Source organism: Eschrichtius robustus, chromosome 3 (genome assembly GCF_028021215.1).
Source record: "Eschrichtius robustus isolate mEscRob2 chromosome 3, mEscRob2.pri, whole genome shotgun sequence".
NCBI classification, from domain to species: domain Eukaryota; kingdom Metazoa; phylum Chordata; class Mammalia; order Artiodactyla; family Eschrichtiidae; genus Eschrichtius; species Eschrichtius robustus.
The window spans coordinates 45,406,087-45,421,433 of record NC_090826.1 but is presented as its reverse complement, the minus strand read 5'-3'; the positions used below and the strand labels follow the sequence as shown (position 1 = coordinate 45,421,433).

Genomic DNA, 15,347 nt, shown 5'->3' with positions numbered 1-15,347 from the left:
GCTATCTATTTTACATTTGGTAGTGTATATATGTCCATGACACTCTCTCACCCTGTCACATCTCACCCCTCCCCCTCCCCATATCCTCAAGTCCATTCTCTAGTAGGTCTGTGTCTTTATTCCCGTCTTGCCACTAGGTTCTTCATGGCCTTTTTTTTTTTTTTTCCTTAGATTCCATATATATGTGTTAGCATACTGTACTTGTTTTTCTCTTTCTGACTTACTTCACTCTGTATGACAGACTCTAACTCCATCCACCTCATTACAAATACCTCCATTTCATTTCTTTTTATGGCTGAGTAATATTCCATTGTATATATGTTCCACATGGAAGGCGGATTCTTAACCACTGGACCACCAGGGAAGTCCCAGGGCTTCCTGGATTTCAGTAGTTAGGAGAAGACAATTAAAGTGAGAAAAGACAATAATTTTAAGCTCTGGCTACATACTGTTTGCTCAAATCCCTGAACCTGAAGCCTTCTTGTCCTTTGTTACAAAGGAGATTAGAGAGAATTAGAGATGTGTTAAGGACACATTACCTCCAAACTAAGACTTTCTTCCCCAATGTAACTTTTATACCATTAGAGTCTGCTGGACCCAATTTAATTTTTGCATTTATTTGTGAGCTATTCCAGTTATTTGTAAGGATTGATATTCTGTGACTTTTATTCTTTCCTAGAGGTCTTTCAAAGAACAAAGAAAAAACAGTCAAACAGAATTCACTCTTTTACAATTATCCTTTGGACCCTTTTAAAATCCAAGATGTATTATGAAATCCTAGTGATTTTACATTTCCAGTATCTTGAAACAACTTGCTATTTGATCATCCCAGGAATTATTTCGTCATTACTCATCAGTTATTCCAGTTGTGGTAAAGAAGACCAATAAGAAAACAGAAGAATGATGAAATCATATAGTATTGTATCATCTTTCAAGAAAAGGTATATAAATAGTCTGAACACACATCTTTACAGTTTTTTTTTTAAGCTTTCATTGAATGCAGTTGCTAGTTCAGATTTTTAAAATTTACCACCCATGATGGTAAAAGGAAGAAAATTGCCAATATGTTAAATAATTATTTAGATAAATCAGAAGATGAATGTAGAGAGACAGCACTCTAGAAATTTACATGGTTCTTAAGTGGATACATGCTGAAGGTATACAAAGGTGTATTCAAAAGTGATGGAAGGGCTTTCCTGGTGGCGCAGTGGTTAAGAATCCGCCTGCCAATGCAGGGGACAAGGGTTCGAGCGCTGGTCTGGGAAGATCCCACATGCCACGGAGCAACTAAGCCCGTGCGCCATAACTACTGAGCCTGCACTCTAGAACCCGCGAGCCACAACTGCTGAAGCCCATGTGCCTAGAGCCCGTGCTCCACAGCAAGAGAAGCCACTGCAATGAGAAGCCTGCGCACCGCAGCGAAGAGTAGCCCCCGCTTGCAGCAACTAAAGAAAGCCCATGGGCAGCAATGAAGACCCAACGCAGCCAAAAATTAATTAATTAATAAACAAAAAAGTGATTGGAAGGAAATAGGTGATATTGAAATGAAAAGAGTCATGTACAATAAAATATTTTTATATTTGATTGATCATTTCAGTTCATCTTTATAAACCTAAGAATGAAAATGTTTTGCACAATTGGGGTACAAAGAAAATGGCTGAACTCTTCAACAATATTATGAGCTGTCAAAAGTTTTTTAAAATATTGTATTTTGATGTGCAGATGCAAGAAAAAGAACCAGAAGTAATGATAAGCTAGAACCTGCTGGAGATATATCTTCAGTTTGAAATCAGTATTACAAGACGGCTATGTTCCAGGTTTATTCATGATAGCTGATAAGCAGCTAGTTGCATTCAAAAGACATTGCCTATTTCAGATGTATATATCTTCAAAACCTGGAAAATACGTTTATAGTCTTATTTAAACTTGTGTAAAGTTATTTTACATTATCCTGTCATTCTTATTTCTGTAAATTTTTTGTAAAAAACTAAACTATAAAAAGGGTCCACTGGAAAAAAAAAAAAGGGCTTCCCTGGTGGCACAGTGGTTGAGAATCCGCCTGCCAATGCAGGGGACACAGGTTCGAGCCCTGTTCCGGGAAGATCCCACATGCCGCGGAGCAACTACGCCCATGCGCTACAACTACTGAGCCTGCGCCCTAGAGCCCGCAAGCCACAACTACTGAGCCCACTCGCCACAACTACTGGAGCCCACGTGCCTAGAGCCCGTGGTCCGCAACAAGAGAAGCCACTGCAATGAGAAGCCCACGCACCGCAACGATGAGTAGCCCCCACTCGCGGCAACTAGAGAAAGCCCACGTGCAGCAACGAAGACCCAATGCAGCCAAAAATAAATAAATAAATTTATTTGAAAAAAAACAAACATAAATCCATAAATAGGAGAGGAGACAACAGCAACAAAGTCTTCAAAGCTGCACAGCAGATGGTTGAGATAACTAACTTAGCAGATTCCAGAGGCAAATCTGAAGTTGGTAGTAGGGCAAGCACCAAGGCCCTCTGGAACCAAGGGTGAAGGGACAGGCACCAGAACAGGGAGGTTTGGGTGAGAGCTGTTTGAAAGCCAGTTAGATCCCTAGATTTTCCTAGGTGGTGCTTCTCCCTCATTCCAGCAGAAGTCGAGGTTCATCCTCAGAGAGAGTAGAGCACTGGGTCTCTGGACTGGGAGAGTTCACAGTTGCGGGTACTCTACTAAAAGCATAGAGCTGTGCTCCATAGCTCTGTTCACCACTTGGCTTCCCTGAGCACTGGGGACCAGGCCCCCCAGACAGGGTACTGGAAGACTTTTCTTTGGGAACTCTGATCAGACCAAGAAGAAAGACCTAAAGTTACTGAGTTGAGCACTCACCCCCAAAAAAGTCCACGCAGATCACCTATTGTGAAGCTGTCAGTAATCTCCAGTTGTGTACTCAGAGCTTTCGGTCAGCTCTTTAGGAGGTCCCACTCTCAGTCATGAGCCAAGGATCACTAGATTTTGAGGAAAGTATCCAATACAGAAGATAGAGACCAAAAGAAGCAAAGAGAAGAAAAGTAGCTTGGAAGAAACTATAAAACAAACAAAAAACCAAAAACATAACAAAAATCACCAGAATCCTCAGAAATAAAAGTGGTATTGCAGCCTTGAAACAAAAATAGGATGCTGAAATAAAAAGGCTCACTCAAATGACATAAAAGAGCTCTTTTTAAAATTTTTCTTTATTTTTTACATAGCAGGTTCTTATTAGTTATCTATTTAATACATAATAGTGTATATATGTCAGTCCCAATCTCCCAATTCATCCCACTACCACCCCGCCCCTGCTTTCCCCTCTTAAGAGCTCTTGAAATTAAAAACATGATGGCAGAAATCCTTTTAACTATAGTTTTAAGTACTTTTTTGGTGCTTACATCCGTAACTATAAATAATAGACTTTTACTATTCTTGTCACTTTAGACATTATCTTTGCTGTAGTAGATTGACATGCTTATACTTCTCAGTCTTCTCCCTTCTCTTAATATAGTTTATAGCATTTAAAAATTATAATATTTACCTTTGGCTTTTAAAAGTTATACTTAAATCTCTTTCTTATACTATCAAGTATAAATAAAATCAGTTTCACTTGTGAGTTCTCTTCCCACCTATTCTTGCTCATAGGTACTTTATCAGCTAGAATTGAAAAGGAAGATAAACTAGTATAGTAAATAACCTTACCCTTGTAAAGTATAAAGTTTGGTCTTTTTTTGGGCTGAGATTTATAATAAAGGTACTCTTACCCGTCTGTCATGCATCATAAGCAGAGTAGGATATCTGTGTTTCACTTCCCGGTTTTGCATTTTCAAGGCTGTTGAAGTATAACTGCTTTTTAAAGGACAGATGTGGACTTTTCCCTGGTAACTGCTGAAGTGGCTGAACCTCTACTCCCTGTTTTTCAAACTGTTTTGACTGTGATCCAAAATAAATATTTATTATATGTCTCTGTGTGTGTGTGTGTGTGTGTGTGTGTGTGTGTGTGTGTGTGTGTCTCTGTACCTATCTATCTATCTGAAATGAAATCTCTTTAATCCTTTGGACTAAATTGGCTTTCTTGATAGTCTGAACTAACGTGTTTTCTTTCTTTCTTGATGTAGGCAGTTGACAAGTACTTCAAGCTTCCTCATGCTTCCAGTAAACCACCTCGGATTTCAGGAAGCCTAGTGGACACTTCTTATAAAACATTAAGATTTGCCTTTAGAGCATCACTAAAAACTGCCATCTATAGAATAACTACTACATTTGGTGAACATCTGAAGTAAGTTTACCTGTTTTTGTTCCACGATAATTCACTTTCAGGAGTTCACCTGAGAAACAGGTATGAGAATTATAAAGGCTCATAAGTTGAAAGTATTCTTTTGGGACCTTCATGATTCCTACTGGGAACTAACAGCTTGGATTTAGATTTAATATTTACATTTTAAAATTTGGCCTATCATATAAGTTTTGGGGCCTTCTTTCAAATGGGTAAAAACGAAGATAGAAAGTTATAAAAGCAGCAAATGTAATTATATATATATTTTTTAAATTACTAAAATATCCTTAAGGGAGAAAAAAGGCAAAATGAATACTTCTCCAGAAAAGCGTATTAAAAATAATTCTGTTATTACGTCTTGGTCAGCAAACTAAGACTTGGGGTGAGCAGAGTATTCCATAAATGAGTCCTTGGTGCTTTGTGAATCGTGCTGGAAAAGCAATGATAGATCATACCACCTTCAGAAACGGAACCAGAAGGAAAACCACAAACGCCAAACCTGTGTATATTTAGTTTCATTGATGTTTACTGCTTTCTTTTCATGAAATAATCTACCTAGTCAGTGTAAGGGATACTAGTTTATTAACTAAATTATGTCTGTCATAATTATAAATAAACTTTAAAAGATATAAGAGATTGCTCTGTTTTTTCTGTATGCAATCAATAAGTAGTTTAGAACTTCCTCAAACCACTTGCTTTTAGAAGCAGTAGTGTATTTCCTTTTACTTCCATGAGGCACATACATAAAGCATATGACATACATGTCAACACATACATAAGGTAGCAGCAGCAGCAAGTTTTTATGGAACACTTTGGTTCTGTGTGGGAATACAGAAGAGCTGTAGATAATCCGCTCTCCTTAAGAGGTTTATTCATTTGTTTAAAAACAAACCAAAAATAAATCTGTTTATTGAGTGCTTCTAGATCTGCACTTTCCAATATGATGCCACGTATTGCTATTTAAATTTAAATTAATTAAAGTTAAATAAAATTGAAAATCCAGTTTGTCACTTACATTGGCCACATTTCAAGTCCTCAATAACTGCACATAGCTAGTGGCTACCGTATTGGACAGCTTAGGTATAAAACATGTCCATCATTGCAGAAAGTTCTGTTGCACAGTGCTGTTCTAGACAGTACACTTCGCACTTTCATTTACTCTTCTCAAAGAGCCTTTGAGGTGTAGAGATTATCGTAATTGTATAGATACGGAAACTAAGACTTGGAGGGATTAAGACCTTGCCTAATAGCATAGTCTAGTCAGTGTTAGAACATGAACCTGAAATCAGGTCTTTCTTGCTCTTAAAATTCCACCTTCTCACCCTATACAACACTGGACTCCCTTTAAGATGTAAACTGCCACGTAGGGTACTCTCAGAAAACGTTCAATGAATTTAGGTAATGAAATAGATATGATGTATATTGATGATACAGCAAAACAGGACGAAAAGGGGAAAATAAATTTCTTAGATAAGAAAGGGAGATAGATGACTGTTAAAAAAATTATGAGAATGAAACTCTGCCTTAGTTTCTTTCCTCTGAGAAGAGCCATATTTTTTTTTTAAACATCTTTATTGAAGTATAATTGCTTTACAATGGTGTGTTAGTTTCTGCTTTTTAACAAAGTGAATCAGTTATACATCTACATATGTTCCCATATCTCTTCCCTCTTGCATCTCCCTCCCTCCCACCCTCCCCATCCCACCCCTCTAGGTGGTCACAAAGCACCGAGCTGATCTCCCTGTGCTATGCGGCTGCTTCCCACTAGCTATCTATTTTACATTTGGTAGTGTATATATGTCCATGACACTCTCTCACCCTGTCACATCTCACCCCTCCCCCTCCCCATATCCTCAAGTCCATTCTCTAGTAGGTCTGTGGAAGAGCCATATTTTATACATGTACCAAAATTGATGAGGTCAGTAGAGACTATTTTGTACAAATATAGGACAGAATGGTATAGTAGAAGTGAGATTTGGAATTAAAACATTTGGATATATGTCTGGTTACATTATTGACTATCTGTAGTTGTGGACAGGTTACCTATTGATTTAAGTGACTTGCCTGAGACTATGCAGGTAGTAAGTTGCAGAACCAGCATTTAGACTCAAATCTTTCTGACCCTAGAATTCTATCTACAAACCTCTGGAAACCATTCTGATACTGTTTACCCTCCCATGAAAAGGGTATGTTATCCATTCCAGTTTGTTTCATTTGCTCTTAAGAGAGATAAAATGGGATCCTACATATGTAAAGCCCACACTACATTATATATTGTTGTGACAATAACTATTATTACTGTATAATACCTGGTTTATTCATTCCCCAAAACTTCACCTCTGAGAACCAGATATAAATGAAGCTAACATTTGAGGCGTGAAAATTAACGCAGATCAGTTACGCATTGGAGAAATTCATTTAATACCTATTTACTCTTAATTTAGGCAAATTCGATTTGCTAGCTTTCCAGCCTATAACATATTAAAATATGAGAGGAAGACTGCTATTAGAGTCAAGAATACTAACAATAGCAAGAGATAGTACAGTGCCTGCTAGCAGAGGGGAGTCATGAGAAAAGCTGTAGACTTGGTGTTTGAAAAAGTTCAGAGCCATTTAGTGAGAGATGACAGCCTCGCTGGCACCTAGAGAGAGTTCGAACAGTAAAATACACTTGAGATGGTGCAGTTAGTCGGAGAGATGTAAATGTATAAGGTGCTTTAGCATGATTTGTAGTCAAATTATTATAATAAGACTTGACACTTTTAAAAGTGGCGACCTTCAGTTACCTGGAATTTTATCATTCAGTAATGGTATATTACTATCAACAACTAGAAAACCAGAACCTTTCAGTATATTCAGTTTGTGCCCAAAAGTTTAAAAGGAAGTTTTATACTAGTTTCAATATATATATTTGCCCCGCTTTTGTCCAGGTAATGTATTTTTGTGGCAGCAAGGGTGGGGAGAGAACTCAGTTTTCCCCTCCAAGACATAACTTACGTTCAAAGGGAAAAGTAAATCTAAACCACCAAGCTGTTACCTTTGAAAACGATTAGTGGAGTCTATTGTGTTTTAACCAAACATTTTAGTTTAAAGGATTTTATATTAAAGGCAATTCAAATACTCCACAACTCAAAGATAATGTTGGAATCTGGTTTAAATAAAATAATAAAATCCAGAAAATCTACTGCAAGGCCTGGAACTGCACAGCAGGTTCCACAGCAGAGCAGGTTAAAATTGATGCCTTCACTTGTCAGTCTTAATTTGCTTTGGTCTTTTAGAAGGTAGAAGCATGCTGTTACTGAATGCAAGCCCTCCTCCTCATTAGATTAAGGAGGGTTTTCATCCAGCTTTTTCAGAAGTACTAAATATGTGAAGATTTCTATTCGTTTTTAATTGTTTTGAAAAATATTGACTCTGTGCTCTGTGGTTCACTTAATATGCTTAATGTAAAATAAAGCTTATGCTTTGAATTTATGTTTCATTTAGTGCTGTGCAAGCATCTGCAGAACATCAGAAAAGACTTCAACAGTTCTTGGAGTTCAAAGAATAGTTAAGTAATATAAACTGTGTTCATTACACTGCTGATACAACTACAGATGGGACAGTAAATGTTCAGCATTCTTGGATCAGAAGAAAATGGACTAATTAGATGCTTCCTTTGTCGTGGTGGTTGCTTTGAAAACTATACTTTAATGGGAGAAATCATGGAAAGAAATTCTCAACAGAATAACCGAAAACTGCCTTTTCTGTACCGATTACTTTTTGTGTGTGTGGTATAATAAAATCTTTATTCAATTTTACAGAAGCATCTATGGCAGTAGAAATGTTTGTAGCTTATATAGCTTAATAATAATAACTAGAAAATTTTTAGAGTTTACTTTTGAGAGGAGTAGAGTCAGCTCAGAAGGTACTGATAAAATAGGTTGACCTGGTCTAGTCTTCCTAATCGTCCTGAGAGTTTAGCTCTCTGTAAATTCAAAATACATAAACTTTTTTGGAGTAGTTTCTGTTTACTAAAGGATAAAAAGGGTAACAGTGGAGAAAAATTCACAGAAAATATTGTCTGAAGGACATATTTTGTTAATCTGTTAGGTTGTGTTTTTGTTTTCAGAGACAAATTAAATTTGCATGATTGTCCAAAAAAAGTCTCAATTTACAGATGCTAACTCTATATAAAGGAATGTGGAAAAATTCAGTTCTTAAGTTACAAGATTAAACATTCACATTTGGTTTTCGAAAGACAGTTGACCAACATCTATGAATTTATTTTGTATCATGCTAGTAAACAATAAGCATATGGGTATTTTCTCAACTAGTTTTGCTTTCTTTTTCTGGAACAAAACATTAAGTGATTGCCGAGTTTTTCAAGTGAGAGAAAAAGTTTTGCACGAAAACCCAGGAAACTTTCCCTTTTTTTTCCTTCCCTCATCTTCATTAGATCAAATTATTTTGTAAAGCTTAATTGGCCTCACAGAGGGAGCATCCTTTGCTTTGTTAACTGGCTAATTAAAATATATTAGGAAAATCTTTACAGCCAGAAACAACTTAGTCATCAATCAGCAAGTGAAACCAAAATGTCAGAGGGATTACTGTACTTAGGAGTATGTTGTATGTCCCAAAAGTGAGTAGGTAATTTTATAATTTATTAGATCAACTTTGGAGGTGAAAGATTGGAAATCCTACTGGTAGATATTCACTGGACTAGCTTTGGACCGAAATGCTCCCTTGTAATTCTTTTCCCATTTTTTCCCTCTAGTGTCCCCCGTTTTTTTTCTTTAAAGCCAGCACAGAATTGTGTATGAATCTTTAATGTGGTATATATGTCTACCATTTGTCTGATTACTTGATGTATTATATCTTGATTTATTTGTTGCCCCTTCAACCAGCACATGCCAAATTATAAATGAATCCTGCTGGCCTTTAAAGTATCTTTATGAGACAGTTTCCCAGTTGTTAAGTGTTTGGAGTATCTAGGCTGTTGCCTTTTTTTTTTTTTTGGCATCTGAAGTGGAGTTGATCTCTTTTTTGAATGTAAAAGTTGAATTTCGAATGTGGAAGTTACTTACAGATGACCAGAAAATTGTGACTAGGTTGACTGAGAACTGTTGAGTTCCATGTTTTAAAGCCATTGAACTTTTTATATTCCATTCTCTGTGCTTTCCCTGGCTGAGGCATTTTGGGAGAAAAGAACTCTTAACCTTATGCTTCCATAAAGAAGAATTTAAACTCTGACTTACTTAGATAAAATGTCTGGCTTTGTTTAGGTTTTTGTCATTTCCCATATACTTTGGGAAAATGTATATTTGATGAGCAATGTGAAAATTTCTGATGTGTTCATCCCTATTTTTTCTCAAGAGGACGTGCTGTGTACACAATATAGTTCACTTTATGTCTGGCTGGTGGAAATTTGGAAACTGCTTCCCCAAATCTGGATTGTATTTAGTAGATAAGGAAGTCAGTTCCTTTTCCTCATTGTGTTGTTAATCTACACACCATCTGTTGGAGTAGGGTATGGCTCAATCACCTGTTATGAACGAGAGCTCCTTCGCCTGTGTACAGGGAGGAGGATCTTAGGAGGCCAGCAAGAGGAGAGAACCATTTCCTTTGATGAAGTCACATCCTGCCTATGAACCCACTGATACGACACATTGGCCTGAAAATTAGAGGGTGTTCTTTAAAAGCCTTTCTCTGACTGTCAGTACAAAACGTGATTGTATCAGCTCTTGTAATGTTTTCTTGACCCTTATGGGAGGTATAAATCCACGTAACTTCTTTCCTAGAGAACTGGGACACTGTGCTAGAATTTTAAAAAACTTGTATAGTTGAGTGGACGTGGATAAGCGACAATTTGTTACTTTGCTGGGTTTATTCCTTGGTAATTGTTCTGTGTGTCTTCCTATAAATATGGTAATCTGTTTATATCCTTTTGTATATCACTGATACTGAACTGGGTAGAAAAATAAATTAACAGTTTTTAAAAATGGGACTATTAATTGAAATATGTATATCTGTGAGGTCAATTATTTAATTTCTGGGGGTGGTGTTGTGTGTGTATGTGTGTTTCCTTAGCCATTTTAATTCAGTCTCAGAGTTGTTGCTTATAAAACCTGAAACACTTCTTGAGAAATGAGCTTTTGCCCCTGGTTGGACTAATCTGGTAGGTGATCTGTGTTTCATGGTAACTCTAAGGAGCCTGAATTCTAAAAGCCTCTTTCTTCGTTGTCTTGGCTGCCTTTTTTTCCGAAACTAAACAAAGGATGCAGGTGCCGAAAGCCATTTCTTAATAGAGGTTTCTTTTCTTGCCAGAATAATGTTTCTAAACGGATCATATTCCACCAGACTAAAAGTTTTGTCTGTCAGCTTTACTTAAATTAGTCTGAACTTCACCTCAAGGTAGTTGAGGTACTATATATTAAGGCCCTCAACTTTCTTGTTTGCTATCCCAATCCATAGTTATGTTTCCTTAGAACCAAACAGCTTAAAACAAAGATGAATTTAATTCATCAGTTAATAATCCAGCTACTCTTAACAAGCTGCTGACCACCATTTTAAGATAAGCAAAATCGTTACCGTTTTGAGGGGTAAGAAGGGGGGATAGACAGCACACACCCCCTTAGAGTTCCCAGTCATGGTCCTAAGCAGCCGTGGCAGTTGCTGTAGTGATAGGCACGTTGATGTGGAGCTAGCTAATCATCCAAAAATACTCACTGAATGTCTATTATGGCCCAGCTATTAGAAACAAATTGACCTGTGAACAAGAGAGTCCTTGTCCTCCAGGAGTGTATAATCTGATGCAGTGGCATTTGAAACTTGGAATCAGAAGCATCAGACTCACAGGGAGTGCTTATTAAGGTGCAGAGTCTGGGCTCCACTTCAGTACAGATTCTGCTTCAGGAGGTCTGGACTGGTTCCCAAGAGATGTAGTTTGTAACCAATTCCAAGCAGTGGTCTGAGAATTACATTATGAGAAGGGTTTATCTTAGATCAGGAGATCTGATGCATTTAGCATGCATCAGAATCAGTTGGAAAGCTTGTTAGAACACATTACCGGGCCCCCTCTCCAGAGTTTTAGGTTCAGTAAGTCTGAGGTGGGGCCCAAGAATTTGTATTTCTAACAAGTGTCCAGACACTGCGGATGCTTCTAGTCAGGAGACCATACTTTAAGAACTACCGTTCTAGCGGATTTTCTCATATGTGTTGTTCTCTCAGATGAGTGTCTAAAGCATATGAACTATGATTTTCTATAAGGTAGAGTTCTTACATCTGATTCATTTGTTGGAAAGCTTGGAGAATGTGGTTAGATCCCATAGGTAATGCAGGAATGCTGAGAAATATTCAGGTGTTTGGATGATTATCTTGAAACTGCAGCAGGGATCTGACACGAGTTGCTCTCACACCTTTATGTGCTGGGCTCATATTGTTCCCTTTGCCTGAATTTCCATCTTGGCACACTTCCCATTTTTCACAACGAGCTTAGCTTTCCCTCATGCTCCTGGATAGATTTCAATGTGTTTTCTCAATGCTTTGTCATTCTTTCTGTTTTGGACCTTATCACATTGAATTGTAACTTAACTGATTACAAATCTGCTTCCCCTTGTAGATTATGAGCCGTCTCTCCTTCCAGGATTCCCGTTACACTTTCTCAATGTATCACTTTAATATTTTTGACTTTCCATGCTTTATTCTGGATAGTTTCTTCTGACCTGTCTTACAAGTCATTTTCCTCAACTGTGTCTAATCAGTAAACTTATCACACTGACAATAGTTTCCTGATAAATAAGTGAAAATTAGCAGTCCTTTTTTAGTATTACTTTTAGTTTTCATCTTTTTTTTTTTAACCGTTAAAGATTTTTTTTTTTTAATATATATTTAAAATTTATTTACTTTATTTATTTATTTTTTATTTATGGCCGTGTTGGGTCTTCGTTTCTGTGCAAGGGCTTTCTCCAGTTGCGGCAAGCGGGGGCCACTGTTCATCGCGGTGCGCGGGCCTCTCACTATCGCGGCCTCTCTTGTTGCGGAGCACAGGCTCCAGACGCGCAGGCTCAGTAATTGTGGCTCACGGGACTAGTTGCTCCGCGGCATGTGGGATCTTCCCAGACCAGGGCTCGAACCCGTGTCCCCTGCATTGGCAGGCAGATTCTCAACCACTGCGCCAACAGGGAAGCCCACTAGTTTTCATCTCTAGCAGACCTTATCTACAATTCTGAAATCCAGAGGTTTTTTTTATTGGTAAGTTTGGTGACAAAACATATTTGGCAGCTAAACCTGACCTTAACTGATATGAGGTTATTTGTAGACTTAATTTATTCCATGTAGTATGACTACGTTTACATTCACTGTAGTGTGATTATAAGGTGCTGTTCCAGACCCCACTAGAGTGTTATGTAATATACATCTTTATTACCTTTCTAAAATCTGAAAAATTCTTTATTCGAAACATCTGGCCTCAGGAGTTTAAGACAAAGTGTTGCAGACCCGTTTTTGTAAAATGCTGTTAATTCTTCCATTTACTCATGCAGCATTTACTAACTGCCTGCTGTATACCAGGCCCTGATAGTACAAACTTACCCCCTTAGAGTTCTTCCTTGTGTGGAAGAAGTAAGTGGAGGTAACCCTTGTTTGCAAAGACCTTTTTTCTACTTATTTACAGAATTGATGTGTCTTGCTATGTGCTGTCTCATTGTTGATTGAGCATCTATTCTGTTCCTAGCCTACCCAGAATGCAGCATCTCTTTAGGTGTCCTGGTGCTCTCCCACTTTGTCTCTTGCATTATTTTTCAGGAGCTGTGTGGCTCTACCTTGTCTTTAATTGCTCATGTTCTCCCTGCACACACATATCTCTTACCAGATACTGTTGAGTGTGCCTTGCAAGTGATTCTGATGGTAAAGTAGTTCTGATGGTAGTTCTGGAAGACCTATGAGATGTCTCTGGCAGAGAAACATTGGAAGATGACCTCTGAATCACATGCTTTTACTTGATAGTCTTGAAGATATGTTGACTCTTGATTGATTTATTCTTTTTAATCTCTCAACTTGCTAGTAAAGTGGTCTACAGTCTTGAAAAAATTTTGAACACTAGTCCCTCCCTTGCTATATTATGATTCTTTGTTGCAAGGACACAATCCCCAACTTAGCTTAAGCATAAGAAGGGGAGTTGATCCCAAGGGCACAGGAAAGTCTTGGTGAGTACAAGTATAGATTTGCTTCTGGGCCCCATGAAGAACCTGGAAAGCTCTCAGGACCTCTAAATGGTTCTTCTCTGCTTCTTTGTGCATCAAAGATTTATTCTGTCTCTCTGCCTAGTGGCTTTCTGCTACTCACTCCATCTGCCCTCTAACTCCTGAGTTTACATATAATAGATGTAGACTGACCATCTGTTTCTGAATGCCAACCAAATTCCTGTTTGAAAGAAATTAGCCTAAATGGATCAAGTGTCCAAGGGTCTAATTAGGCTTTAGGGACAAGGTCATGTAGTGCCAACATGGCTTCTGAGAACTTAGCTTTGTTGATCAGGATAAAGTGTCAGGTAGGGGCAGTTTCCAGAGTTTTGCAACATAGGGGACAGAATTTGGGATTCAGGGCCTGCAAAGAGGGGCTGGTAAGTCCCCTTGCTTTGGGTTGGAACCCCAAAGGGCTGCAACCTAGAAGGAAGGGTGAAGAGGAAGTCGATTGCATGAGCTGTAGTTGAGTTAGAATCCTAATTAAATTGAAATTGCAGTAATCTCTATTTGCCAGTGTTTCTAGCTCCTGGGAGAAGCTATCATAAATCATCTCTGGAGGAAAACAACGTCCTGGGTCTTAATTATTTCTACAAATGATTTTTCAGATACAATGTCTGCAGACAATTGAAAATAACCAGGCACAGGAAGAGACAACATGAATGAGAATAACAAAAGCAATAGACAACAGAATAGACCCATAGGGACTCCAGGTATTAGAGTTATCAGACAAAGATTTTAAAAGAATTATGATTACTGTGTTCAATAAGATTAAAAAATGAAATTTTAATTCATTAGAGAACTAGAAACTACATATATATGTAGTAGAAACTACACACACACACACACACACACACACACAATTTGAAAAAGTACCACAGAGAAATTCTAGAACAGAAAAATGGAATAAAATTAAGTCATTGGATAGGTTTACCTGCAGATAGACGTAGCTGAAAAAGATTGACTTAGAAGATCGGTCAGAAGAAATTATTCAGAATAAAGCATGGAAAGTAAAAAATATCAAAATACAGATGACAGATGAAGACAGAGATGATATAATGAGAAAGTCTGTAAATGTAATTGGAGTCCTGCAAAGAGATGGTGATCTGATGGAACAGAAACGATTTTGAAGACTTAATAGCAAAGAACTTTCTAAAATTGATAAAACGTCAAGGCACAGATTGAGAAAGCTCTATGACCCCTAAACAGATAAATAAAAAGAGTGCACACTGAGGTACATCAGTGCTAAAAATCAAAGTGTTCAAAGTAGCCAGAAGTGAAAAAAAGACCATGTTTAAATGAGCAACAACTAGACAGCTAACATTTCAACGAAAACAATTGAAGAGAATGTAATGGAAATTTTAAAGTGCTGGAAGAAATTTACTAACCTAGAACTCCATATCCAGCATTAATCTACAAAAATAGTGGGGAAATTCAAAACATTTTCAGACAAAAGCTGAGAAATTTCATCAACAGGTCACACTAAAAGGAACTTAATTTGTAAATGTAGGGTTTTTTTGTTTTTTTGTTTTTTCAGGGATAAGAATAGAGAAGCAGGAAGAAATTAAGAACAACAAAAAGGATAAATATGAATATTGACTTATGAGACATAGTAATGTCTGATGGGGTTTTAAATACAGAGAGAATTAAAGTACACAACATAATGACATATACGTTAGTATTTGGGATGTAAAATTTCTTAAGGTCTTTATGTTGTCTGGGAATAGAGAGAAAGTGCCAATAGAGTAAAAGTAGACTTTGATATATTAAAGGTGTACATTGTAACTTAAGGATAACCTCTAAAAGAATAGTAAAAGTTTCAAACGAAGGCAGGGAAAGAATGA

At 37.4% G+C, this 15,347-nt stretch overlaps 1 protein-coding gene across 2 annotated transcripts in view; it reads left to right on the top strand.

Annotated features, from left to right (window-relative positions):
* The window catches only part of NDC1 (NDC1 transmembrane nucleoporin), a 46,506-nt gene extending 36,249 nt beyond the window's left edge, over positions 1–10,257 (top strand). For both annotated transcript variants that reach the window (XM_068539916.1, XM_068539917.1), the window contains exons 17-18: positions 4,125–4,285; positions 7,769–10,257. In XM_068539916.1, the coding sequence (XP_068396017.1) occupies positions 4,125–4,285; positions 7,769–7,832 (225 nt within the window). In that variant the 3' untranslated portion in view covers positions 7,833–10,257. The remainder of the gene's footprint in view (positions 1–4,124; positions 4,286–7,768) is intronic.
* The last annotated feature ends 5,090 nt before the right edge of the window (positions 10,258–15,347 follow it).